Genomic DNA, 26,615 nt, shown 5'->3' on the forward strand with positions numbered 1-26,615 from the left:
GCGTGGGGCAAGGCGAGAGCCAGGCCCAGCCGTGGTCCGACCCGAATCCAGGGCGTCTCGCGGGCGCCGGGGGTTCGAGTCACCTCCACCACGGGAGGGAGTTGGACAGGGGTCAAGCCGGTGTGCTCGCTCAGTGGGCGGAGCTCGGACGGCGCCCAGCGGCCGCGGGCGGGATCGCAGGGCGGAGCCGGGCCGGGAAGGCAAGGGACGGGCCCTCCAAGAGCTGGGATCCGGCTGGGCTGCAGGTCCGCGCCCTCCAGTCCCCCAGGGCCGCCCCCCGAGACACCCTCAGCTGGCGCGCCCAGTCGCGCCGCGGTCCTCCCAGCCCGCAGAGGGCGCTGTCGTCCCCCGCTCGCTTTCCCGGGCTGGAGCGGGCCGGAAGTGCCAGAGTTACTTCCGGCGTGGAGCAGCTGGTTGGGCGGTGTAGTGGGCCGGCGAGGGGACTGGAGCAGCAGTGGTCAAACCTGGCCGAGACCGCGGCCCCCGGAACGTGCCCAATCGGCGTCTCGGCCTCGGCGGAAGGTGCGGCCGCCGCAATGCCGTTCCTGCACGGCTTCCGGAGGATTATCTTCGAGTACCAGCCGCTAGTGGATGCGATTCTGGGCTCCTTGGGGATCCAGGACCCCGAGCGGCAGGAGCCCCTGGACGGGTAAGTCGCTCCCTTCCCGCCTCCGACCCGGAGCTGCATCCCTTTCATTGTCACTACAGACATGGCGGGGCGGGGCGGGCGGTGTCCCACCTGACAGATAAGACAGACGGCGGTGTTGAGGGTTCCCAGCTAGCGCAGGCAGGTCCGGAGGGTGGGGTGTCGGTAGGGCCTCCGCCTCAGGGCCCCACCCTGCGCCCTGCCTGTCCCGTGCCCTCCACCTGGAGTTGCAGAGGAGCAGGGTGGAATCTGTGAGCAGTGCGAAATGTGCTTTCCGTAGCCGAGTTTGCACAGGCGTGGGCCTATCCGTGAACCGGTGGGAACGGTGTTAGAAAGCGCATCGTTCAGGGATACGTCAGTGAGCTAAACCCCCAGCCTTCATGATGCTTGTGCTGCAAAGGAGAGAGACCGACAGTCATAAGTAAACTTAATAGTGTATTAGGTGGAACGGAGAAAAGAGCAGAGGAAAGGGGGCTCAGGTGTGCGTTTTGGGGATCAGTTGGAATTGGCGAGGGAGGTAGGTGGGTTGGGAATTTGTGTGCACTCAGCCGTCAGAACACCAAATGTCTCTGGGTGTGAGCGAGGGAGGAGGTCTGCTGACTGCCTTGGCTGTGGGGTTGCCTGGGCTGGTCTGGCATACTCTGCAGCTCAGGGGCAGTCACTGTCTGCGGTGGGGTGGGGGGTCAGTGCCTGGTTCTTGATCTTGGCCACAAGAGTTCCCTTCAGTGCCAACAGCCCAGGTGTATGAGGCTTTGTACCCAAGCCAGGGGCTAGATTCTCTAGGCCGCTTGGAGGGGGGCTGAAGCCAGCCCCAGTGCTTTCTCAGCAAACCCAAGGAGTCTGCTCCAGTGAGCAGATCCAGCTGGGCCCTCTCTACCACCAACCTCTTCTGAAGAGACTTTCAGCCCCACGGAGCCAGGGCCCTGCCTGTGTGTGACAACAGGAGACTAAAGGCCACCCGCCCACAGGGTACCCAGCCAGCTGGTCCCACTGCTGTTCCCACCCTCAACTCGTCTGCCTCTCTCCTGCCCCAGGCCCAGTTATGTCGCCAGCGAGGAGAGCCGGATCCTTGTGCTCACTGAGCTGCTGGAGAGAAAAGCCCACTCTCCATTTTACCAGGAAGGCGTGAGCAACGCCCTGCTGAAGATGGCCGAGCTGGGACTGACGCGTGCAGCTGACGTGCTCCTGCGGAATGGGGCCAACCTCAACTTCGAAGGTCAGCTGGAGCCCAGAGGGGCCGGGGTGGGTAGGCGGCTTAAGTGTGGCCCTGCTTTGGGTGGGCGGCCAAGCCTTCAGGCTCTGCTTTTACTGTTCTCTTGGGAGATACTTCCCTCATTTATGTCATGGGTGATGACTAAGGAAACCCACGTTGGGTGGCCTCCCATCCCCCTGCGGGCTTTCAAATGGCCCTTAACCACCTCTGATCAAGAGCGAGTTTGTCCCTGCTCCTACCATGTGATGCTTTAGCAAACTTTCCCCCAGCTCCCCGCTAAATCCCTGCTTCCATTAATGTGAAAATGTGGCTGCTGGCGCTGTGCCCAGAGCTCAGGGAATGTAATTCTCTGCCACTCATTCTGAGCCACCTTGCATTCTTGTTCCTGCCACAGGGAGAGGGGAAAACAGATAAGACACACTGGGCATAAATGACAGCATGATGGCGTTGGCTTCTAGCTTGTGTGCTGGGGGATGGTGATGGAGCCATTTTCCTTCCCTCTTCGCTTTCACCCTGGGAGGGCAGGCAGAGTCAGCCAGGAGACATGCAGGGCTGACCTGTGGCCGACCTGGGGGTTTTGTGCTGACACAGGATGTGGCCAGGCGTGTCTCCCCTCCCCATCTGAGGACAGGCTCAGAGGCTTCTGGGCTCCTGGAGGGTCAAGGAGCTGAGAGAGGTGGGGGAGGCATTCTGAAGTCAGCCACTGGGAGACCCAGCCTTGAGAATTTGGCTTTTATTGTGAGACTTAGGGAGCTGTCATTCTGGGTATTCCTCCCAACAGCCCTCTTTAGGTCCCATTTTACAGAAGGAACTAAAACCCAGATTAAGTACCATGTCCATTAATTAGAACACCCCCAGGACCCAAACCTAGGCCTGCCTCCGTGCACTGTCCGACGAAGACAGCTGTGTCCTGACCCCTTGTGGTGCTGGGAGCCCTAAGGTCGGAGCACTGGGGCTGGGCTGCCAGGCCGGTCCTGGGACCCTGCGAGAATGTGCCGACAAGCAGGACTGACGAAGCTGTGTCTGTGCCCTCAGACCCGGTCACCTACTACACAGCCCTGCACATCGCCGTCCTGCGAAACCAGCCTGACATGGTGGAGCTGCTGGTGCGCCACGGGGCCGACATTAACCGCAGGGACCGGGTAAGAGCCAGGTCCGGCCTGCTCTGAAGGGGGGATGTGGTCGGGGCCCTGAGCAGCTCACAGGCCCCCGGGCCGACGCGGCTGTGCTTTCTTGACTCAGATCCATGAGAGCAGCCCCTTGGACCTGGCCAGCGAGGAGCCGGAGCGCCTGCCCTGCCTGCAGCGCCTCCTGGACCTTGGAGCAGATGTCAACGCGGCCGACAAGCATGGTGGGTGCCTCCTGTAGAGAAGCAGGGTGGGCCTGGGCCGAACTGCCTTGTGAGGTTACCCAGGGTAACCCGGGGCGATGGCTTGGCAGGCAGGCTGGAGGCAGCCCCTCTGATGGCACAGCACGGCCGAGCGCACACTGGTGCATTTTGCTGACTCGCCGAGGCTTGAGAGGCGGTGCATCATCGGCCCTGTGAGGGCATCTGTAGGAGGAAGTGGGGTACCTGTGCGCTCAGCTTCTGAGGGACGGGGCTCCCTGTCGGGAGAGACCCAGCCTGAGTCTCAGGTAGCATCTCAGAGTCTAGAAAAGTCCTACGTTCCCTGGCCCTTCTGTTCCCATTTTTGTGTGAGTGGAGAAAGAATGGCCAGAGAAACCTGTCATTCTCCGGGCAGAAATAGAGACACAGATGTAGAGAACAAACGTATGGACACCAAGGGGGGAAAGTGGCAGGGGGGCTGGTGGTGGGATGAATTGGGAGATGGGGGTTGACATGTATACACCACCACGTGTAAAACAGATAGCTAGTGGGGACCTGCTATATAAAAAGTAAACAAATTCAAAAGAATAAAAAATTCAAAAAAGTTCAAAAAAAGAAACCTGTCACCCTCAGCCCTAGCTGAGAGAGGTCAGTCATCTTTGAAGTTCGTTTTCTGATCCCGAGGGTCTGTATTTCCCTTCCACCTCTGGGGTTGGCCTGGCTTCGGCCTCCCGGCCTCCCACCGCCCCCCACCGCCCCCCACTCCCTCTCCCTCCCCAGGAAAGACCGCCCTGCTCCACGCCCTGGCCAGCAGTGACGGCGTGCAGATACACAACACTGAGAACATCCGCCTCTTGCTGGAAGGAGGTGAGCCCTGTCCTTCCACGCTGCCCCCGGAACACGAAGCGTTGCTTTGCCAGCGTGTAAGGCCTCCTCCCACCGTCTCTTCCCCCTCCTGGTTCTTCTAGGGGCGGATGTCAAGGCTACCACCAAAGACGGGGACACCGTGTTCACCTGCATCATCTTTCTGCTGGGCGAGACGGTGGGAGGTGACAAAGAGGAGGCCCAGTTGATCAACCGCTTCTGCTTCCAAGTAACGCAGCTGCTGCTGGCTCACGGCGCCGACCCCAGCGAGTGCCCGGCCCACGAGTCCCTCACGCACATCTGCCTCAAGAGCTTTAAGCTGCACTTCCCTCTCCTGCGCTTCCTGCTGGAGTCCGGGGCCGCCTACAACTGTTCCCTCCACGGCGCCTCCTGCTGGTCCGGCTTCCACATCATCTTCGAGAGGCTGTGCTCCCACCCCGGCTGCGCGGAGGACGAGAGTCACGTGGACCTGCTGCGCAAAGCCGAGACCGTCCTGGATCTCATGGTGACTAACTCCCACAAACTCCAGCTGCCCGAAAACTTCGATATCCATCCCGTGGGCAGCCTGGCAGACAAGATCCAGGCCCTTCACTTCTCCTTGAGGCAGCTGGAGAGCTACCCCCCACCCCTCAAGCACCTGTGTCGCGTTTACATCCGGCTCTACCTTCAGCCGTGGCCTGTGGACGCGAAGGTCAAGGCCCTACCTCTGCCTGACAGGCTCAAGTGGTACCTCCTCAGTGAGCACAGTGGCACCGTCGAAGACGACATCTGACAGCTGCGACTGCAGGGAACAGGGTCTGGGCAGCTCAACCTGTTGGTGGATTTAAGTACCCGTGGCGGCCTTAGGGGAGAACCTTCAGCCCCGTCTGTCAGAAGGTGCATGTGGGAGGCGAGACTGGATCCTTACTGAGGACAGGGAAAGCCAGGTGGGACCCGGCAGCTGCAAGAGCTCCAGTGGGGAGAGGCTTCTGTCTTCCAGGGAGACCGCCCCCACTTCCCTCTGGCAGCACCCCCGTGTCTCACCCCACAGTGGAACAAGGGACAGGGTTTAGATTTGGGACACGTTTGTACCCTCTTAACCTGAGGGAAGCGCCAGCCATTTAGAGAAGCAGGGTAGCTCCGAGACCGGGCCCTCCTGCGGGCTGCAGGAAGCTGGCCTGCCCTGCGTGGAGATGTGGCTGAGGCCGGAGCAGGCGGGAGGGGCCCGTGGGGTGCAGCCCAGCCGAGACCCTTTACCACGCGCCTCTTCACTCCAGAGTCTGTCAGAAAATAAGTGCTTTTGGGCAGGCAGGGAGGAAGCTGAGCTGACCCCTGCGGCATCTGCAGCTCTGGGCCCCGGTTGCCCACCGAGGTGCAGGGGCTCTGCTCTGGTGGCAGCTCTGTTTGTGCCAAACCTGGGGTTTGGGGGACCACGCTTTCTAAAAAGCAGTCATGCATGACCAGGGGCCGTCTTTCCAAAATGTCTCGCTTTGTGAGGGTTCATCTGACGGAGAAAGCCACCGAGACTGAAAGCCAACCTCCGCCCTGTGCTGAGCCCTCACCAGGCTGTCTGCAAGTCACACAGGGTGGTCACTGTGAATTGTGTAAATGCCTGGGAGATGAGCTGAGACAACCAAATGATATATATTATAAAATTAAACCGATTTCCCTTGGCCTTAAAGGTCCTTGTGTAACATTTCGCCCCCGCGTCCCCCCGCCCCCCCCCCCCACCGCCCTTTCCCGAGTTCAGGGAAGCAGAGTTGGCAGGCATGAGAGGCCCAGCTTAGGAGAGCGGTTTCCAAGCAGCACAACCCTGTTGTCCCAGTAAAGAAAAGCACCACTCCAGACTGGCGAAGGCCTTTCCGGTACAGGGGTTCACCCTTTTATTTCTGACTGAAAATGCCCCCTAAGGAGGAGCCACAAGGCACAGCCAGAGGGAAGCCCCAGGCCTCTCCCCTCCCTGCAGGCTGTGGTGACGCTCACGTTACGGGCCCCTCTCCAAACAGCACTCGGAGCGTGGACGTCGCATCAACCGCACGACTCGGCAGGCACCGCGTAGGCTCGGCGCAGGCAGGAGGGTGCGGAGAGCCGCAGGCTCCACGGGCCCTGCTCCCCTCCCCTCTGGAGGTATAAAGTCCTCAGCAGCCGTTTTAATGGCTACTTTCTTCCTCTGAAGCCAGCCAGGCCTGTGGCAGGGAGGCCAGGTGGTGGTACTGGAAAGCAGGGCGTCTCACTTCGGATGGGATCGCCGGGTTCCCACGGGGCGAGCACGAGGGGCCCAGTCCCCGCCGCTCGCTCCAGCCTCACTGCCCCCTTCAGCGGCACCCCTCCCGACTGGGTCCCCTTATGCCTTTTTAGTAAGAGTCTGTATAGTGAGTGGCCGGCAGACAGGTATATTTCGCAGCCCCGCTCAGCACCCCCGAACCGTCGAGGTTGAGCCTGTGGACCTCGCGTGGCTGCCAGTCCCCCCCACAACCCCACACTGGTCCCTCTCTCCTGCCAGCCCCACTCATCTCAGGGCTAAGCTGTACACGTGGTAGATCTCGTCCGGAAGGTTCTCCTGCCGCTCCTGGGCCAGGAGGCTGAGGCCCGCGCTGCGGACGATCCTGTGGACCACGTCGAGGTCCCGGCACACGCTGCTGTCCACATCGTCCAGGATCACTCCCTCCTGGGCCATGTTGTCTTTGATGACGATGATGCCGTTGGGGCGGAGGCCCCGCTTGCAGCGCCGCAGGAACTCGGCCAGGTGCTGATCGGTCAGGTGGCCTGGGGGAGGCAGAGGCCGTCACGAGGGAAGGATGCCAGCCCCTCCGCGCCACTGCGTGTCCACTTGCTGAGCACTTACTCGGTGCTGAACACACAGGGCCGCTGGCTTTCAACAGCCCACAGGGGTTTACCAATCCCCATTTTAAGAGGAAACGGGCTCAGAAGTCACCTACCCAAGGGCACTCACAAAGTATGCTGCTGGGATTCCACCCTGACTGGGTGACTTCCAGGCCGGGCCCAGCACCTACACTCCACCCGCCCCTCCTAGGCCTGGATCGGCGGAGTGTACCAAACAGAGTTCCTTCCCTACGTTACAACTCCTAACAGGCTTTTGAGGGCCACGAAATACAGGGCGAATCCAGCGTGTTCCCAGCAGGCCTGGGCCGTCCACCTGGAGGAGGTGGCCTGCTGCTAGGTCGGCAGCCTGAGGAGAGCACCCTGGGCACGCCGTCAGGCCAAGTGGGTGCAGGACCGGATGGTAAAACGGGGCTCGCTCACCGCGAACAGCAGAGGGGCAGCAAGGCTTCGACTCTTCCTCTTACTGAAAACCCTTCTTAGGAAAACTCATTTCCACATTCTCTGAATGCGGTAAGTTATCGATAAGTCAAACTTCTCAACAACAAAATCTGTCCCCAAATGGGTCACAGCAGGTATTGAGTTGGAACAAAACATGGAAGCAAATGAACCTTCTAGGTGGAGTCCTGGGCAGTGCAGGGAGGGTTCGAGGAATCCCCGCTGGCCGCCCTCTGCAGCAGCGCCGGAGCCTCGGCTCCCAAGGCCTCGGGAAGCCCGGCCTCTGCGCTGAGAGATGCGCAGGCGGGCGGAGAAGGGGCGCGGGATGCTCACCTATCACCCACTGGATCCAGATAACGTCGTAAGAGTGAGGCTCCGGGCTGAAGTCCTGGAGGCCGCAGCAGAAGAAGTTCCGCACCCTCTTGCCTTCCTCGCCCAGGTAGGTCTTAGCCTTGACCAGGAAGTCCTCCGTCACGTCCACCATGTCCACCACTCCGAAGAGAGGCAGGAGCAGCCTCTTGGTGATCCTCCCGATGCCGGCCCCGCAGTCCAGGGCACACGAGGTTCCCGTCTTGTTCGGGCCTTCCTGAAAAAGCAGAGAGGGCACGGACTATACGGAAGGGTTAGAAAGCCAGAGGGACCCTGTCACTGTGAAGGGGCCTTTCCTCATGAGCCCCTGCAACTACTCAGATCAGGACTGGGCACGGGCCGGCAGCTGGCACTGGTGGGGCCAGCAGTGGGCATAAGCACAGCACAGCCTGTTTCTGGGCCACGTGTTTCTAACGTGAAAGCCAACCCCCACTTAAAGGTGTTAAATCAAATAGGTGCGTTCATCTCCTGTCACTCCTGAGACCCCGTTACAGGACAGCAGCAGAGAGAGAATAAAGAAGTCAAGCAGTGAAAGGATGGATGAGGGCACTCAGTGAACAAATCTGGGAAGATGGAACGTGGGTGGCGCAGGGGGCAAGCAGCCGCCTCAGTGTTTGCCGAGGGACAGGCAGGGAGGCTCTGGCCACGGCGATGCCAGCCTGGCACAGAGGAGGGTGGCGGGGCAAGGAACTAGAAGTCTGTGCTGGCCGAACGGCCAACACCCGCAGCCCAGATGCTTGCAAACACGGCAGGAGAGCAAAGGGTTTGCCTCTGGCAAAACAGAACAGTTTGTGAGAAGAATGCTCCGTTCCGGCACCCAGAGTCCCCAGCGTAACAGCCAGCCGCCGCCTGTCGGGTGACCTCGGGGCAGAGCCTGTGAATCACCCCGCCCCACCCGCTCCTCAAGGCCTGGGGCGTGGACACGACAGGGTGACCCTGTGGTGGCGAGTGGGAAGGTGGCGCCCCACGCAGGGCAGGCAGTGCCACCAGCGCTCCAGCCTCTCCTCCTGGAGAGCACAGCAGCCCTGCCTACCCTCAGAAACCTCCGCAGGAACGTCCGGGAGCTGCTGATGTCGATGCTGGAGATGTGGCCATATCCCCCGAGCATGCCGTCCACGGTGGCCGGGACCTCCTTCCAGTACGTCTTGGCCTTGGAGTAGAATTGCTTCTCGTCCCCTATCACCTCGCTCGTCATGCTGGCACCAGACTCGGCAGCGGTGTCCCTGAATAAAAAAAGGAGGGAAGCAGCCGGGTTGAGGGCCCGGGGCCCCCCGCATGCTTCTGTTGGTCGCACGATCCTGCCCGATGCAGAGGAGTGGCCAGTGTCCCCCAACCTGCTTCTACCCATTAGAGGGCATTGCCTCCCGTCCCTTGCATTCAAGTCATTTTGCAAAGCTATCTTCATGTCAGAGCAGGACAGCCAGAGTCCTGGCTTCTAGTTCTCTCCTTACCCTACATGACACCCGACTCAGTGGCTGCTGAACCCAGGGTACAGAGAACCCCCATCTACACTTAAGAGAAAGGAAAACAAAGCAAGGAACCCAGGCCTCCCACAGCGGACATTCCGGCTGATCCCAGCAGGGCCCGAGGAGCCCCACGCCTCCCTTCCTCTGTCGCGAGCACAGAAACAAGCTCACGGCGGGGTCCAGTCCACGGTTACCCGTGAGTCTGACTCCGTGCCAGGTGCGGTCTGTGAACAGGGAGACAGGCGGATACACACGATCACGCGTGTGTGAGGGCTGCGGAGAGGTACAAGCTGCTGGCAGAGCACAGGTGTCAGGAGAAGCGACACACCAGCTAACATCAAGGATGAGGAAGCGTTCGCTCAGCAACCAAGAAGACTGTTCCAGGAAGATAGGAGCGTGCGTTGCCCTTCCAACGGGAAACTCGGGTCCTAAGGGTCATACTTACTAGTTCAGACTTCACACCAAAGAGCAGCGAGCTGGAACTACTCTAGGTTAAGCAGGGAGTGGCCTGACGTGTGTGCTTCTGGAAGGCTGTGTTGGCAGCCGCGTGGGCTACAGGGGAGAGTGAAAGCAGACGGCCGGGCCCTGATGGCAGAGCGGAGGCCCACCGCGAGCGCCACATTCAGCCAGCTGGGCCACACCACATAGGGGGTGGAGGGTCACACCTCTCCCGAGGCACCGTGCTCATCCACAGATGCTCACTGTGCGCAGGGCTGCTCCAGCCGCTGTGAGGCTCGTCCAGATAAAGTGCGACACCCAGAGGCTTACAGCAGGGGAGACAGGGAAGAAATGGAACCAACAAGAACACGGGGCAGAAACGAGGACTCTCGTTGAGCCAAGAAGCGCTCTGGAGACTCGAGGGATAGAGGAGTCCCTTCCGAATGGCAGGCGGGGCGGCAGCCAGGAGAAGGCCGGGCCCGGAGGACAAGGAGTGCTCTGGAAGGGGACAGCGACAGACCAGAGGTGGCATGGTACGCGTGCCACACAGAGGGCGGGGGACGGCCGGGCTGGCTGCAGTGTGGACAGAGAAAAGGGTGTGGGAGGTGAGCCCGGCCTGGCGGACGGGGCCTGGAGTACAGCGCCCGGACTGCAGCCTGGGGCCACGGGTCCCGTCTGTCAACAATGGGAAACTGATCAGCTGAGTTTCTGAAGGGCAGGGGTGTGCGGGGACCCAGCCTGCGGGGGCTGCGTGGCGACGGTGCAGGAACGGCAGGGCCGTGCCAGGAGACAGAACGGGGGTTAGCAGCCACCCCTCCTCTGCCCACACGCGTTGAGCACTCTTCGCTGGCCACTGGACCCTCACGACTCACCGCGACCCAGGCACCCCACGAGCCCCGTGTAGAGGGAGGCGATGCCCACGGTGGCATCCTACCCAAGGTCAAGGGGCCCGTGCGTTTGTCGAGCGTTTCACTTAAGTGTCACCTCAAAGAGGCCTTCCCTGACCAGTCTAAGGTGCCTTCCTCCAACACGCTTACCCAATCTCCGTGGTTGCTGCCTTCAGAGTGCGTTTTTCTAGCTGAAATGACACTGTTTACTGACCGTCTGGCCTCCACTAGAATGGTAGGACCTTGCCTTTTCACCACTGCGTCCCGGCACCGAGCCACAGGAGTCCCTCGGTGCAGGGGTGAAAGCCCCCCAGTCCCCCAGGAAAGCTGTGCACGTCTGTGCTCCTGGGGGCTCACTCCGCCCCCTTTACAGTGCTCCACGGGGCTGTAGTTAAGTCACTGACCTCCCGGTACGGTCCTCAAAACCAGCTGAAAACCCCGTAAGACCGAGAAGTGCTTTAAGAGCTTCAAGAGACGTAACAGAAGCGTGCCCTGAGGACAAGCACGGGCCTTCGACACGTAACTTAGAGACTAGAAGAAGCGAAGGGGAACAAAACATGAGAAACGCTGAAGATCTTCACTGCCACGTCTGTAGTTAGCCTCCAACACACACCTGCACTCTGAACTTGTGCTGGAAGACAAGGAACCTTCCAGAAGCAGCAGGCCCACCCCAGCCAAGCAACTCAGGAATGCTGCTCCCTGATGCAATTCCACTTCTGCCACGGCCAGCCCTTTCTGGAGACGCCAGCCAGCCAGTGGGGGCACCAGGGGAGGGCCTGGCCTGGCTGCTGGGAACAGATGGGAAGGCGGCCTCCCCCTCGTCCCCGGCCCCGGCTCCTTCTGTGGACCCGGGCGTTCCCCAGGAACAGGGGTCACACGCGGGCCTTCTGAGCAACAGGGGGGAGCCGGCAGCATCCACATGCCCCAGCAGGGTCGCCCTTAGACCTGGGTTTCCGCCCTCCGTAGACCCCCTCCACTGTGCCCCCAGAGACCCCCGGCTGCACCCCCTCTTCACGTTCCTGCATCAGCTCTCAGGCGGATCCCCTCCCTTCCCCGTTCAGGTACAGGGCTTGGGACTCCAATGAGGACGGTTCCAGTTACGGCACCAACCCAAGAGCCCTTTGGGGTAACAGGCTGGGGGGGGCCTCAGTTCTAAAGACTGCCCCCCACCCCTGGCTCACGGCAGTGTCCCGCACCCGTGCCTCAGCCCCTGAAGCTACCCCCAGCCCACAAGGAGGAAGTGGCACGCTGCTTGTGAGACTGAACTCTTGTTCCAGCCTCGAGGAACATGACAAGCAAAAGCACGTGGAGAGCTGCCAGTCCCCAAGAATGCTAGCTGTGGCAGAGTAAGTGTCACCGGAGCTCCCTGAGAACTGACGGGAAAGGGAGCCACCAGCCTGAATGTTACCATTCACTCTGCTGGGCTTGGGGGCTGCTTATGTGGATGCGGTCTGAAAGGCCAGGTGGGCTCCCCAGCCCCTGCCGACAGGCAGCACGGCAACTCCTTCCCAGCCCCTCCGCCGTCACCCAGGAAGGACAGCACCAAAGCCGGCCACACAACAGTGCTCCGGCTCGGACGAGCTCAGCACGTTCGGCCCTGTCCCCCTCACACAAACTTCTGGTTTTGTAGTTGTGTCTATCTCCCCACTGGACTGGGAACTCCTTACAAAGCAGTGGCGACACCCTGAGATGTATCGCTGTATTTCTCTTGCGTCTCATGTAGCTCATAGGTATTCAACAAAGTTCCCTTCCCATCAGATGAACAGAATAAATCCGGGGCCAGACGCTTCCCTGGCTGTACTCTCTCTGCCTATCTGTCTGCCTTCCCTCCCAGGAGGCAAGCTTCCGAAGCCCAGGGACGCTACGTCATACACCATTAGCCTAACACCTGCTACGAGGTGGGCGTTTCCTAACTGGTTGCTGAATGAATCCTAGAAGGACCTTTGTGCGGCTAGTCCTTCTGCACTTCGAAGAAAATCCTACAGACAAAAATTGCATCATTCAAACCTGATTATCACGGAAGCCCTTTACTGACGATACGATTTTTTGCTTTACCAAAAGCCTTACAACATGATTCCTTTAAATGTCAAGGTCCCCCGAATAATCCAATTTACCAGAACTCCACTTACGGGTAGATTCTAGGAACAAGCCAGGGGAGGCACGTCTAGGCCGGGAAATGGCAAGTGTAACCCTGACATTTGTTCTAACAGCTTTAGATTCATTTGTAAACGCGACTTCTGGGGCCCTGTCTACACTCTGCCTCCCAGCGTCCAGATTGAGGAGGGCAGGAGGTCCTTAGGAGTCAGAGGGAACGGCGGGGCTGTCAGTCAACCCGCAGGAAGTCCTCCTGCACTCTGCCCGGATCACAGCGAGGAAGGAGCCACGTGGCCGCAGGGACAGGGGAGGGGCCTGGGCGGTCTGGCTTCGTGCCCTCGGAGGGGAAGTGGGACCCTTTGCTCACAGGGATCTCTGCTTCTCAGCAAGTGGAATGTGTCTGGGAATCCTTCATGATCACCTGGCCACCTACCCACGCCCCCTCCAAGGTGTTTAGGGCCACCCCGGCCAGCCGCCCCAGCTACTACTCTCCTCCCAGGATCCATGGAAGAGAATGGCGTTGGAACTGCCACCATCAGGCTCTGCAGGCTCAGCTCATCCTCCTCATTTACCAGCCTCTAAGGAAAAGCCTGGAAGCCTCGGGAGGCAAGAGCCTGCCTGATGTCACCTCTTCCTTCCCACAGCCTCGCGGACGGGGCCTGTTCTCCCTGGCTCTGTGTGGACGGCCGTTGGACTTCTGAGAAAGGCAGGGTGTTCTATGAAAAAGCAAGGGAGGGAGGGAGTAAAGAAGACCAAAAGGAAAGGCGGGGGGGGATTTAAAAACGAAGGCTCTGATGGAGTTGAATGAACCACGTCTGAATCCTGGCTCCGCTTCTCACTGGCTGTGTAAGCTCAGATAAGACACAACCTCAGTTAAGTGTCTTTATCTATAAAATGGGAACAGCAACACTGACTTTATAGGAAGGCTGTGATGATTAAACGTGGATATAAAAGCGTAAAGTGATCCATACACTGCTGGGCATGCATCAATCTCAAAAATCTCTGTCAGATGAGATTCTCATCAATTCTCTCTGCCAAGTGTGAAGCTCTAATGAGAAAATGTGCTGAAAGGCCCTATAAACCAGAGTGTTGGCTACACCTAAGGGATTATTACTGTTACTGCTGGGTGGTCATTCCAGTGACTCAGCTCTGCCGATCCGCAGAGGGGAGTGAGCTTCCCATCCATGGAAGCACGGAAACCCTGCTGGTTTTGGTGACTCTATCTTTGTGATTCTACGGCTTCTAGTCTCCACCAAAGCATTCCACATGTACTTCAACCCTGCCACAGTCCCTAGTTCACAGAGAGAAAAACCATTCCACTCATGGAGTGATGCACACACACAGAAAACCAGGAAGAGAATAAGGACGGAATCCAGACTTCTTACTGGGTCAAGGCCCTAGTTCTCCCAGGGGTTCATCCCATCTCACTGGGCAGATTCCATACATCCAGACCATGTGCAATACTGCCCAGCCCCACCCGCAAGGCCTCTGACACCAGCTGGTTCTATCCCTTATTGTACAGAGAAACCACGGTCCAGAGAGAGATCACACAGTTGATGGGCAGCAAAGCCTGGGCCTTCTGATATGGCAGCCTCTCTGCCAACAGGCTGACCTTGGCTCCAAGGGCTCCTCGCGGCGGGCTGTCTTTTGAGCGGCACCTATGTTGACCCCTAACTGGGGTCGGGTCCAAGGTGAAATATGATAGCAACGCCTATGTAAGCGGGCACTACCCTGTGCCCGACTCTGATCTGACCATTTTACTGAATCCTCACACCCACCCTCCTAGTGGGTGCTCTCCTTACCCGTATCTCACAGGGGAAACTGAGGTTCAGAGAGGGAAAGGAACTTGCTGCGGCGGGGGCCGGCATGGGGGAGTGCCCTGATCAGGCTTGGGGGGCCTCGGCCTTCCTCCTCCCACCCCACCTGGGGCCCGGGGCCCAGGGCCGGCCGGCCGGCCTAACGGCGAACCTCCCCGGAGCGCGCACGTGGGGCCCTGCGGGCTCGCGCCCGGGTCACGTGAGGAGCTGGGGCCTCAGGGCGCCGAGGCAGCTGGGGGCCGGGGCCTCCCCTTTCCCGGCGGCCGCCGTCCCCCGCTCCGCCTCGCGCTACTCACCCCACGCGGGGGCTCCTAGGACCCGGGAGAAGAGGACGGGAAAATGGAAGGGAGGGCGGAGGCGGCGGCGGCGGCGGCGGCGGCGAAGACCCCCACCAGCCCCCAAGCAGCTCCGCCTACCCTCTACCAGACGCCGACACCTCGCGGCGCGCGCTGCCTTTGCCCGCTTACGTCACTTCCGGGCTCCCGGGGGCGGAGCCGCATCGGGATCCGCCCCGTGGGCTCCGGACCTAACTCGAGTACTGTCCCGGGAAGAGCTTCCCAGCTCTAAAAAGCCGCAGCGCCGACCCTGTCCCGCCTCCAGCTTGCAGCTCATTTGGAGGCGGCAAGGCTGGACTTTTAAAAACGAGCGTTCTGTGGAATTTCCACTGGGTAAAAAGGGGAGGGGGAGTCTTATGCAAGCCTTAATCCCACCCATAACAATTAACATCTTAAACTATACAGATCAAAAAGAAAAAAAAAAGGAAGAAAAATACCCTTGACAGTGCCAAGGGGTTGCCACTCCAAATAAGCAGAGCAAATCCATGAAATTTCTGTTCCCAAAAGGTTGCCCTCCCCTAGGCTCCTGCCATACACAGAATTTCTGAGCGGTCCCTGAAGCAGCCTTGATGGAAATGAGAGTTTGCTGTAGGTAGACCTTGTGAACCTTTCCAAGCCTCAGTCTCCACTTCTGCCAGAGAGATGGAATGCTCTGAGGATTGAATTTGTGGGATATTATGCGTCAAGATTTCAGCCCATCATAAGTTCTTTTTTCCTAAACTGACATCCTGGCTTAAATTTACAGTGCCTTCCTCTGGGCGTTGCACAAAGGAGGGGCTTAAAGTGTGTTTGCTCTAATGAAGTGAAAGCTATGGGGGGGGGCTGCCCTGAAAAGCCCCACCTGCTTTTGAGTCCCCCAAATCTGTCCATATTATGTGGCATCCTCGCTAGGGCACTGCAGGTCAGACTTGGTTCCCCTGGCCTGGGCTCCTCTCCCAAGCTTCATTTTCCATGTCTCTATGGCAAGGGGATAAATCTTGGGCAATCTCAATCTGGAGGTTTCTATAATCTTTGGGGGGCAGCTCTGAGCCTAGCTTTTTAAGGGGTGCCTAAAAATCCACCCCTACCTTTTTTTTCCTGTCAATGGAAGACAAACTCCCTTCCCTACACCTGGACTCCAAGGCCTTTCCAGGTCTGGCCAGTCCACTAACCTCAAAGCCTCTTGCATCTCTGAGTTCCCAAGCCTCGCACACAGTAGATGCTCAATAAATGTTTGCAGCATGTAAGGGCTGGAGGCCTCCTTAGAAATCATCTAGGTAGTCTGGTGTTCCTCATCCATTTTTTTAAAACTCACATATCCTTAGAATAAATATAAAAATTTCTCACCTTCCCCACTCAATATTCTGTCTTCCCAAGGAGGTATGCCCTTCCATCCCTGGCTGAGGAGTATTTTCAGAAATATATTACATTGTCTGGGATGCCTCCTCCAGGCAGACATCTTGTCATTTGAATTCCAAAGTCATTTTTTTCATTTTCAAATTGTAAAATCCTACCAGACCAGTGAAATTACTGGTCCAAACTACACTCATCCCCCACTCAAGTTTTACAATACAAGCTTTTTCCCTGCCCCCTCCCAGCCAAGAGTCACAGGTGGAGCCCAACAGTCCATTTTACCACGGAGCCCTGAGAAAGGAGAGATTTATCCAGCACCACACAGCAAGCAGGAACACAGCATGGACTCACAACTGGTTCCTCGTGGTTTCCAGGCCCACCGCATTCTTACTACCCAGACTTCTAGTGGAAGTTCCACCTCCAAAGCCACCCAGCCCAAACATGACCCACCTGAGCCTCCCAGATCCAGAGAGGGTAGCTGAACCCAGGGCCCTCCATCCCTGGCTTGGGCCTGGCTGTCCTGGCCAGGAGTCCCACGCTCCATTGTGACGGCTTGGCATCCTGAGCACAACAGCCCTGCCCTCTGCCCCCCAGCCTCAGTGCCCACTTCACCTTGGGTGAGGGGTGGATCATAATGACCCTGAAGAGGCCATGGAGGTAGAAGGGAGGGGCCAGCAGAAGGACCAAGCCGGGAAGACGGGCTCTTCCAAGGAGCAGCCCACCTGGTAGGGGCCTCTAACTTCAGGGGACCGTCTCCGGCCCCGCCCCAAAGCCCCACTAGGATGAGTGTGACGCTAGAAACCAGCTCAGAGCTGACAACAATCTGGGAGTGGGGTGTGGCCGGGAGGAAGCAGGCTCTGAGACGCCAGTGTCAGAAATGGGGGGGCGGGGCTGGGGCTCCGTCTCCCAAAGGGGGAGTTTGTTAAAAATGTCTTGCCCCACCCCAGACCTCTGAATCGGAATCTGGGGCATCTGTATTTTCACTAAGCTCCCACCCAAGGGACTCTGGGGCTCCAGAAGGAATGGGCAGCTGCAGGGCAGGTCACCCTTTCAAGCTGGTTCCAGGTTTCCCAATGCCCACCTCAGCGCTAACAACAGTCACAGCACCTTGAACACTCCAGATGCTAAGTGCTCTCTACCATGTGGTGCTGTTTCATTCTCACAAAGGAGCAGGCGCTGGGTTATCCCCATTCTGCAGATGAGGGCACTGAGATCAGTTCATTAATTGGCTTGCCCAAGGGTACAGCTAATAAGTAGTGGAACTGAGACTAAATCCTACATAATAATTTTAAAATATAATAACAACAGCAGCTAGGCTTCGTTGCGCACGTACAACGTGCCTGTCATTATTCTAAGCCATTTACATGTGCTCGCTCATTTAAACGTCACAGTAACTCAGAAAGTGGGTACTGCCTTTTGGCTCTTAGAGCAGCACCATGGCGGTCAGAAAGAACAAGCGCCTTATGAAAGGCGGTAAAAAGGGAGCCAAGAAGAAAGTGGTTGACCCATTTTCTAAGAAAGATTGACCAGCTATGTTCAATGTAAGAAATATTGGGAAAACACTAGTCACGAGAACTCAGGGAACCAAAATCGCATCTGATGGCCTCAAGGGTCGTGTGTTTGAAGTGAGCCTTGCTGATCTGCAGAATGATGAAGTTGCATTTAGAAAATTCAAGCTTATTACTGAGGATGTTCAGGGCAAAGCCTGACTAACTTCCATGGCATGGATCTTACCCGTGACAAAATGTGCTCCACGGTCAAACAATGGCAGACCATGATCGAAGCTCACGTTGATGTCAAGACTACCGATGGTTATTTGCTTCGTCTCTTCTGTGTGGGTTTTACTAAAAAACGCAACAGATTCGGAAGACCTCTTATGCCCAGCACCAGCTGGTCCGCCAGATCCGCAAGATGATGGAAATCGTGACCCGAGAGGTGCAGACAAATGACTTGAAAGAGGTGGTCAATAAATTGATTCCAGGCAGCATTGGAAAAGACATAGAAAAGGCCTGCCAATCTATTTATCCACTCCATGATGTCTGTTAGAAAAGTAAAAATGCTGAAGAAGCCCAAGTTTGAATTGGGGAAACTCATGGAGCTACATGGTGAAGGTAGTAGTTCTGGAAAAGCTACTGGGGACGAGACAGGTGCTAAAGTTGAACGAGCTGATGGATATGAGCCACCAGTCCAGGAATCTGTTTAAAAATCAGACTTTTAATGGTGACAAATAAAAGACCTCATTTGTGATATTAAAAAAAAAAAAAGTGGGTACTCTCACCGTCACCGTTTTTCAGGTGAGGAAACAGGATCGGACGCTCTAGCCTGAAGCCACTTACTGTCTGGCGAGCCGGTGCTAGTAGCCCCGAACCACGCTGCCCCGCTCCGGGCGCTACGGCAAGGAGGCTGGTCTACGCCCTCCTCTCCACTTCACACGGCACCGCCCCCACTGGCTTGAGGATGCCCTGAGCTGAGCGCAGGGCCAGACATGCCCCGGCGTCGGCCCAGCTCCTGTGCCCAGCAGGTGGCGCCCGAGGGGCTCCCCGGCGGTGGCGATCGTAGACGGAGAGACCCGCTGCTGCCGAGGCTGCTGCTGCCCGAGCTCCGAGCAGCCTCTGGCGCGTGGGCCTCCGGGGACTCCAGGGCTTCGGAGGGCGGCGCCGAGTGGTGGGAGGCCCCCGCGTGTGAGTCCTCGCCCTCGGATCCCGGGGTGGGCGTCAGGCGCCCCCGGTCGCGCCTGCCCGTCCTGCCCACCGTGGCCCAGCGGGCGGCCCGGAACCGGACAGGGCTGAGGTCGCTGCTGCTGCCGCCCATGCTCTTGGCCGGCGAGCCCCGGGACCCGGGACCCGGGCCTGGACAGTGCGAGGACCCCCGCACGGGCTCGGCCAGGGAGAACCCCGACTCTTTGGGCGACCTCCTAGGAGAGTTCCTCCCCGGCCGGTCCTGGCAGTTCCTGCGCCAGCTCAGGGCTGAGTCTGCGAAGCAGCCGCGACCACGGAGGGAGGCCCCTACGGCCCCCACGGTGGGGGGCTGAGTCATTTCCTGTGGGGGTCCCACCACCAGGCATAGAATAATGACAGTGTTAGCAGAGTATGCCTGGCAGAGTCCTGGCTATGGCAACCATCCCTTGAGGGCGGGTCTACCACTGCCCCTATTGTACAGATGAGCAAACTGAGGCCCAAGGCCATGCAACCAGGAAGAGCCTGGTAAGGATTGTCCCCAAGAGAAGACTCAGAACTATTTCCACCTCCTCCTGGCTCCCAGCAAACTCAGCATCACAACATCAAAGGGGTGGGTCAGAACACTCTGGAAGTCCTCCTCAGTGTCCCTGCTACTCCTTCCTCCCAGACCTGGGGTAAGTGTCAGTGACCTGCTGGTGGGGACAGGGTTGTCATCAATGCTCTGACTGTGGGGGACCCTGATCACTCATGGCAGGTGTGGCCTATTTGTCTTCAAGGGGCCAGTCATTGTACTTCAAGAATAGTCTTAAGAAGATTTTGCTCCATCAGATACCTGCCCTGGGGCCCTTCAGGAGAGATCACTCACAATTCACCACGGTCGAGAAGACCAATCAGTGCGTTATGGGAGGATGGGGTAGGGGAGTGGGGAGAAAGAGCGTTTCTTTCCTCTGCCTTTCACCCATGAATGTATCCATCTGTCCACCTATTCATCCATCTGTGTGTCCATCCATGAATCAGGTCTTCTCTCAACCTGTTCAAGGATCATCCATCAACATCTATGAATTCATCCACCCATTAATCAGGTCTTCTACCAACACCTTCATAATTCATCAATGAATCCATTCATATATTCATTCTCCCATTCACCCATTCACCCTTGAATACACCTTATCTGTGAACCAGGTCTTTTAAAAACCTATTCATGAATCTCTCCATCCATCCATCCACCCATGAATCAGGTCTCCTCTTGATCCATTAATCCACGTATGCAGCCAGCCAGCCAGCCAGTCATCCAGCTATTCCCAAATTCCCACAATTCTATCCATCTACCCATGAATCCAGGGACTGATCATCTACCAATCCTTCCATCCACTTGTAAATCCAGGATGCTATCCATTTTTAGTCTTGAAGCCATGTACAAGTCTACACACTCATCTACATAATCATTCACCCACCTGTGCATACATACATGTGCCCATCCTCCTAAGATCCAATCCTTGTGTTAAGACCTTTTCGGGAGTTCCCTGGCGGTCCAGTGGTTAGGACTCGGCGCTTTCACTGCTGTGGCCCAGGTTCAATCCCTGGTCCAGCAACTAAGATCCTGCAAGCCAAGCGGTGTGGTCAAAAAAAAAAAAAAAAAAGACCTTTTCATTAATTCATCTATCTGTCCACCCACCTACCCAGCTACCCAGTCTTCCATCCTTTCACACAACCCACCATTCACTCATCCATTTCTTCCTCTAACCTTTATTAGCTTTTACTATATGTCAAATATTGGGGGAAGTAAAATAAGGGGTGGGGGTAGAAAGAGCCTGGGTGTTAGAGCTTAACTGGGCCTAGATGCTGTAGCTCTAATGGAGGGGGAAAAGAACGCAGAAATAAATCCTCCTGTTTAAACAGGCTTAAACATGGATGAAAGGTGAAGAGCATTGGCCATGAGTTTAAAGACCAGGGAGAGAAAATACACTAGACATGCCATTCCTTCTCATCCTGGACCCATGGCAGACAGAACTAACTGATCACAGCACTTTTCCCCCACTGAGCCTCAGAACCCTTCCTGACACAGTGCTCCAGGCAGACACCACCAGTGGATCAAAGTAGGTGCCAGAAAGGAAACACATTTGCCAACCCAGGAACTTTAAATCAATCAGACCAAATAAACACACGACTTCTCATAAGATATAATAAATAAGAGTATGGAGCTCATTATCTCTCTTTTTTTTTTTTTTTTTTTTTTGCGGTATGCGGGCCTCTCACCGTTGCGGATCACAGGCTCCGGACGTGCGGGCTCAGCAGCCATGGCTCACAGGCCCAGCCGCTCCGCGTCATGTGGGATCCTCCCGGACCGGGGCACGAATCCGTGTCCCCTGCATCGGCAGGCGGACTCTCAACCACTGCGCCACCAGGGAAGCCCTGGAGCTCATTATCTTGAATGTAAGCAACAACAGGGATGGATACCTTCACAGTGTTTCACATTCAAGAGCTAATTCTTGAGCACCTTAAGGTGTGTGGGTTTCCCTAGTAGGCCCTGCTGGGGACAGCTGGGTGCATTAGAACACGCTCCAGCAGCATTTGAGAGGAGAAGCTGAGATTTCAGACCAGTGGGCACAGCTGGGACAAGCCTATGGCTGGTCCTGAGGCCAGCACCAAGCAGGCATGGATAAGCAAACAGCTGTTGCATAACTAGGTCCCAATGCCTGTAGCTGACACTGTCTTGGCCATCTCCTGGATGCCTGGCTCTTCAATGGGCTTATGAAAAGCGTCCCCTCTGTGTCCAAACAGACATAAAGATGTGGTCAGATAAATGGAGTCAGATATATCAATAAGCATTGTACGTAAGGTCAAATGTGGCATTTCTGAATAACAGAGCTGTGGAAGAATCAAGCAAGCCCTCCTGCAGCCTTGCTCTGGAGGCTGAAATTAATAAATGTAACCATAACAGATCCCCTTTATTGAGCACAGGCCCCTTCCTTGCCAGGCCCTGTACCAGATGCCTCACGTGTTATTTGATACTCACCAGACTCTTATAAGGATGCTATTATCGTGTCTACAATACATAGTACATAATTTAAAAGGGAAAACTGTAAAATGGAGACTTGAGGGCAGTCTGCCCCATGTCGCAAGACTGGGAAGGGGCATAATTGACGATTATAAGAACAGTTCTCAGTTAGAGATGCTTACCCTTGGCCCTGCAGACCCTGGCCTGGGTGGTGGTGCAGGGGACGGTGCTTTTCAGTCCTTATCATCTCTTCACAACCCTGTATGGTGGGCACAACAATGATCCCCATTTTACAGACAAAGAAACTCAGGCTCAACAGAGTCAGAATTGAAACCCAGGACTGCCTGACTCCGGAGTTCATATCCTTATTGTCTCTGCTGAATTGCTTGATATAAGAGCCAGCTCTGGAACCAGAATTCAGATCTCGGCTCCACCCCTAACCAGCTGTGCGGTCTTGGGCAAGTTGCAAAAAACGAAAAACAAAAACCCTCTGTGCCTCAGTTTCCTCATCTGTAAAATGGGAATAATAATCGTGTTTCACAGAGTTGTGTGGGTTTGGTGGGCTGATGCCTGTTACAAGCCATTGCTTGAAGGGCAGGAAGTGCTCAGGAGAGGCCAGCTGTGATTGTCAGGATCCCACAGGGAGCTCCAGCCTGGTGGATGTGTGTTGTCAGGGTGGCATGGGGGGCTGGGGGCTCAGGCCCTTCTCATCTCTCTCACCAGGCCCCACGCTACACAGGCCCCCAGGCTCAAGGCCGTGCTCACCCACAACTCCTCGGGGGAAGGCTCAGGGCACCGCAGGTGGTGTTGCACTTTCCTCGTGCGGTTTGCAGATGAGATGCTACGGGACACGGCGCTCCGCTACTGGGAACGCAGCTGTGCAGGTGAGCAGACAGGAAGAGGAGCTCCAGGACTCCAGAAAGTTCCAGCCTGAAACCTGAAGAGCAGAGGCTGTGGCCCTGGGTCCTGGGAATTAGGGGCCAGCCAAAAAGTCCAAGAGGCCATTGATCCGGTGGAGGAGGCCCTTGAACGGGCCTCTCTGGAGGCTGTTGGGGTGACCTTCAAGGACCAAGTAGAGGGTCTGAGGTCCAGCAGAGGTGTCCCAAGGCTGCAGCTGTGGCCCAGGAAACAGTGGCTGTCCAGGCCTGGCTACCACGGAAGGATTTCTCACTGCCAAGGGTTCCCACATGCTGTACCTGCCCACCTTGGAACCCACAACCTCAGCCTGCAGACCTCACACGTGGCCTCCAGGGGCTGGAGAAGGTAGGAACAAAGGCACCCGAAGCATCTTTTTCCCGTATCCCTGAAGGCAGACCTCAGAGGCCTGGCTTGGGGGGTGCCCAGAAAGTTCTAGAAGGTCACACCTCCATGGAAGGCTGGCACTGCCTGGTCCAGCAAAGAAGCTAGGAACCAACCACCAGGCCCAGGTTCCTAGGCAGAGCTTTGTTCATGTTGGCACAGTTTCCAGTGTTTTCTGAAGTGGGTGTCAAGAGGCGGGAAGAATACACGTCTTTGCTCTGGTATGATCTTTCCTAAGGCCTGCTTTCCCCATCTGCCCAGCCCCTTCTCTTCTCAGGATCCAGCAGTCCAACAGCCTCATCTATTTATTAAGCACCCACTGTGTGCGCTTTCAGGGAACGGCTGCCCCAAAGCCTCGCTGGGGGCAAAGCCCTCAAAATCCAGGACCTTGGCTGATTCAGAAGGAACCCGACCCATCCCCCTCAGGGTCACAGGAAGTTGGAGGTGGAATCTGCAATTCTGCCCAACTTCTGGTTGTTTGATTGGGCAGCCAAGGCCCTGAGGGCAGATGACACAGCAGCTGAAAAGAGAAGCCAGAGTGCCCCCTGGCCACCCCTGGGAATCCAAGGAAAGGGAGCACCTGGAGAAAGTTTCTTGGGAATGGCAGTTGGCTGGCATGGGAGACGCTTCCTTGTCAGCCACTGGGCTGTAGTCATACCCCAGAACACCAGAGTGGAGCTCAGCGGCTGCTTCCCAGCCCTTTCCATCCTGAGGAATTCGGGGTTCCTGACCAGCCGGAGGGGCAGCTGTTGGACAGGAAACACTCTCCATCCCCATAGGATTCTCAGCATCGTCTCTTGGATTTACATGATGGGACGACTGGCCTTCCCACTGTGGGAAATGGGGCCCATTTTGGGCTGAAGCAGGAGTGGGGGTGTGGGGAGGGGGTAGGGGGCACAGCTTCGGTAATAGAGGCAGAAACAGTCATGCAGGATAGTTTTAAAACCAGAGCCTTCCCTGGAGGCAGCCAGAAGGCACTGGGAGCCTTGGGTTGCCATGGAGACAGGACTCTGCCAGATCTTGCCTGCCAGAGGGAGGAGGAGAGAGGGGGGTATAGGTGCCCCGCCTGGGTGGAGATCTCACCCGTGCTCTCTCTCCTCCAGTCCAGCAGGGCATCCTCGAGAACAGGACAGCCAGCGGGTCAGCAACATCGGAGCAGGTGTACAGGTGTGTCGGGAGATGGCTGGAGAGTTTGCCCAAAGCCCTGTATCCCAGGGCCAAGGAGGACACCACGGCCAACTCATCGGCTGGAACTTCCCTGGCCTGTGAGGCTTTGTGGAAGGGGATGGGATTCATGCATCTCCTCATCCTGTACACCTCCCTGTCCAGCTGTGGTCTGGGCCCTTGAGGGCTCTGCCAGCCATGGGTAGACCTGGGACTCAGGGTCCACACAGTTCATGGGCTCCTGTCCCCCTTAGGTCCACGCTGGAGCCGAAGGGCCACCTCTCTGAGGACACCTCTATGAACAGCAGCCTGCCCATCATCCCCAGGCCCACCACCCAGAGGCAGCGGGGGGACCTCAAAACCTTTCTGGAGCAGGTGGGCAAATCGCCCTGTTCCTGGAGCCAGAAGCTAGTGAGCAACTGCTGGCAGCCAGCCACCTGGAGCCCCCCTGCCTGGTGGGGGTTGGTGCCCAGTGGGGTGGCCAGGGTTCTGGGTAAAACCCCCGTATGTGCTCGGCTAAGGGGTGGGCTCTCAGGCCAGGCTGCCTGGGTTCAGATCACAAGCTCCTAACTGTCGATCGGTGGGGTCTTTTCATGTCAGTTTCCGCATCTGTAAAATGGGGCTGACCACAGTGCCTGCCCCCTCGGGCTGTGGTGTAGAATCCCCCTGGGCCCAGGGAACCCCATCTCCTGCCCAGAGGCCCCCAAAACGCCCAGCTGGTCCTCCTTCTCGCTCTAGGAGTCCTTCCTGCCCAGCTTGGTGTTGCACACACAGTCCTGAAACAAGGCCGCCCTAAGGGGCACCAGCTTCTCCTGCCATCAACATCACATCGCGCTCAGAGGTGAATGGCTGCTGGTGCCCAAGCCCAGGTGTGGACACGGGTGAGCAGTGAGGAGAGGCCTTCCCTGACCCACAAATAAACTCACACCCCCGGTGGCTGATATCTGCTGTCAGGGCTCACCCTACAAACCTCTCCTGGTTGCTGGTCTTTGGGGGTCCTGGGCCAGGGGGAGGGCTGGGGTGGAGTCACAGCTCGATGAAGATGGCGGGCAAGGCATCTTCAGGGGTCAGGCTTGTTCCAAGTGAGCCCCTCTTCTGGGAGGTGGGAGACCCTGCCACACACCTCAAACCTGGGACCAAGCCTCTGTCAACCTAGATCAGCCCACACCTGAAACAGGCACCTGCCCCAACCTCCCCCAGCGCAGCCTCCATCTTTGACGGGAACCAAAGGCTGCTTGCAGACCTCCCCTGTGGGGTGAGGGCATCCAGACTGTGGCCAAAGGGACAAACATTTGTCTTCTGTGTTCCCCAGGCCAGGGTCTCATCTGGTCCCTGGAGGGCAAGCATCTGGGTGGGCAGGGGTCAGATGTTTCTCTCCCACTTAGGGAGGCAGTGTTCAGAGTCACACAGGAGGTGGCGCAAGACAAGGTGGCGCAAGGAACTGCCTGGAGCTTTTCTGACCGCTGCACTGACCCAGCAGTGCCACCCCCATTTGCCTGTCTGCCAGGTTTGGCCCTGCCACACACCTGCGTTCCCACTGCTGGGCAAAGTTTGGCCCCCTCCCCTGTCTCCTAGAAGCAGCGCTTTGGCTCCAACCCCTCGCCAAGGCCGGGATCGAGGTCTTTATCGCCACCTCCTGGCCAGTGAAGAAACAGCCACGGAATCCACACCCAGACGCAGTGCTGAATAGCAAAGGCTGGGATTTGGGGTGGACCGGCCGTGGGGATTTTAGGGCCAGGACGGGTTGTGGATGGGGGAGAACTGTTTCGAAGAAGGGCCCTGGCTCCAGAAAAGGCCACGGATCTACCAACCCTGTGGGGATGGGATGGAGCAGTGCTACCATTCCCCTTCACTGGGGAGTGCAGTGGGATTTCGATTCCTGGGATGACCTATCCCCTCCATCCCCCCTTTCTGGACTTTCACCCCTCCCCCACGCCCCCCCAGTACTTCTATTTCCTGGAGAGCCTGCGGGTCCCGGAGGAGGCCTGATTCTACTGCACCTTTTCCTCGTGGCCTTGCACAGCCCACCTCGCCCTCTACGAGCCTCAGTCGCCGCGGACCCCAAACCGGCCACCGGCTGCAGCGCCGCGCCGCGCCCACGCGGGGGCAGTGTTGGCCTGGCTTTGGCACCGCCCGGCGCGGCCGAAACTTCTCAGCCTCTTGCTAAAGGGTCGGAAACTTTTCCCCTCGCGCGGCGCTCGCGTCTCCGGCCCTGCGCCGCGCCGCCTCCTTCCACCTGCCCGAGTTCGCTGCCGGACCGCGAGGCGGGGAGGGGAGGCTCCCCAACCCCCAACTTCTCTTTCTCGCTTTTCGTTGTTCAACCAAAATACTGCTAAGCTTGCAACAGCGCCGTCAGCCGCGAGCACTGAAGATTGAGTCCCGCGTGCAGCGCACAGGGGCGGGGAAGGGGGCGGCCCTGCGGCGTCGGGG

The 26,615-nt window shown here is 57.6% G+C and overlaps 3 protein-coding genes and 1 pseudogene across 6 annotated transcripts; 3 read left to right on the top strand and 1 right to left on the bottom strand.

Annotated features, from left to right (window-relative positions):
• The first annotated feature begins 377 nt into the window (after nt 1–377).
• On the top strand, nt 378–5,700 carry ASB6 (ankyrin repeat and SOCS box containing 6). Of its 2 annotated transcripts, XM_081236278.1 has the most exons (6): nt 378–649; nt 1,681–1,862; nt 2,895–3,001; nt 3,102–3,210; nt 3,967–4,053; nt 4,155–5,700. In XM_081236278.1, exons 1-6 carry the CDS (start codon nt 537–539, stop codon nt 4,820–4,822), a joined length of 1,266 nt encoding a protein of 421 aa, XP_081092404.1. In that variant the 5' UTR covers nt 378–536; the 3' UTR covers nt 4,823–5,700. The 2 variants fall into 2 exon arrangements, with proteins under 2 accessions (XP_081092404.1, XP_081092405.1); XM_081236279.1 differs by lacking the exon at nt 3,102–3,210 and having other exon boundaries at nt 4,155–4,394.
• Nucleotides 5,701–5,884: 184 nt separating this feature from the next.
• On the bottom strand, nt 5,885–14,842 carry NTMT1 (N-terminal Xaa-Pro-Lys N-methyltransferase 1). Of its 2 annotated transcripts, none has more exons than XM_081236380.1 (4): nt 14,676–14,842; nt 8,711–8,900; nt 7,642–7,894; nt 5,885–6,795 (listed from the first exon to the last, which is right to left on the bottom strand). In XM_081236380.1, exons 2-4 carry the CDS (start codon nt 8,870–8,872, stop codon nt 6,539–6,541), a joined length of 672 nt encoding a protein of 223 aa, XP_081092506.1. In that variant the 5' UTR covers nt 8,873–8,900; nt 14,676–14,842; the 3' UTR covers nt 5,885–6,538. The 2 variants fall into 2 exon arrangements, with proteins under 2 accessions (XP_081092506.1, XP_081092505.1); XM_081236379.1 differs by having other exon boundaries at nt 14,365–14,842.
• A 2,622-nt stretch (nt 14,843–17,464) lies between these two features.
• On the top strand, nt 17,465–18,331 carry LOC308619175 (small ribosomal subunit protein eS1-like; annotated as a pseudogene). Its single transcript has one exon. The product of its transcript is annotated as a small ribosomal subunit protein eS1-like (transcript).
• A 168-nt stretch (nt 18,332–18,499) lies between these two features.
• LOC308619244 (uncharacterized protein C9orf50) lies at nt 18,500–25,022 on the top strand. The gene is made up of 8 exons (XM_081237876.1): nt 18,500–19,072; nt 19,176–19,398; nt 19,501–19,617; nt 22,446–22,644; nt 23,184–23,242; nt 24,125–24,286; nt 24,440–24,596; nt 24,924–25,022. Exons 1-8 carry the CDS (start codon nt 18,532–18,534, stop codon nt 24,963–24,965), a joined length of 1,500 nt encoding a protein of 499 aa, XP_081094002.1. The 5' UTR covers nt 18,500–18,531; the 3' UTR covers nt 24,966–25,022.
• Nucleotides 25,023–26,615: the final 1,593 nt, after the last annotated feature.

This window comes from Mesoplodon bidens (assembly GCF_964165515.1).
Source record: "Mesoplodon bidens genome assembly, chromosome: 6".
Classification (NCBI taxonomy): domain Eukaryota; kingdom Metazoa; phylum Chordata; class Mammalia; order Artiodactyla; family Ziphiidae; genus Mesoplodon; species Mesoplodon bidens.

What these genes read in the sequence shown, in the direction of transcription:
- NTMT1 (XM_081236380.1), bottom strand. Translation starts at nt 8,872, where the DNA reads ATGACGAGCGAGGTGATAGGGGACGAGAAGCAATTCTACTCCAAGGCC. An exon ending in TCCTGCGGAGGTTTCTGAGG is followed by an intron (nt 7,895 to 8,710) that starts GTAGGCAGGGCT and finishes CTGCTTTTTCAG; the next exon opens with GAAGGCCCGAACAAGACGGG. An exon ending in CTGGATCCAGTGGGTGATAG is followed by an intron (nt 6,796 to 7,641) that starts GTGAGCATCCCG and finishes TGCCTCCCCCAG; the next exon opens with GCCACCTGACCGATCAGCAC.
- ASB6 (XM_081236278.1), top strand. Translation starts at nt 537, where the DNA reads ATGCCGTTCCTGCACGGCTTCCGGAGGATTATCTTCGAGTACCAGCCG. An exon ending in CGGCAGGAGCCCCTGGACGG is followed by an intron (nt 650 to 1,680) that starts GTAAGTCGCTCC and finishes CTCCTGCCCCAG; the next exon opens with GCCCAGTTATGTCGCCAGCG. An exon ending in CAACGCGGCCGACAAGCATG is followed by an intron (nt 3,211 to 3,966) that starts GTGGGTGCCTCC and finishes CTCCCTCCCCAG; the next exon opens with GAAAGACCGCCCTGCTCCAC.
- LOC308619244 (XM_081237876.1), top strand. Translation starts at nt 18,532, where the DNA reads ATGCCCCGGCGTCGGCCCAGCTCCTGTGCCCAGCAGGTGGCGCCCGAG. An exon ending in TACGGCCCCCACGGTGGGGG is followed by an intron (nt 19,073 to 19,175) that starts GCTGAGTCATTT and finishes CCATCCCTTGAG; the next exon opens with GGCGGGTCTACCACTGCCCC. An exon ending in GAATACACGTCTTTGCTCTG is followed by an intron (nt 23,243 to 24,124) that starts GTATGATCTTTC and finishes TCTCTCCTCCAG; the next exon opens with TCCAGCAGGGCATCCTCGAG.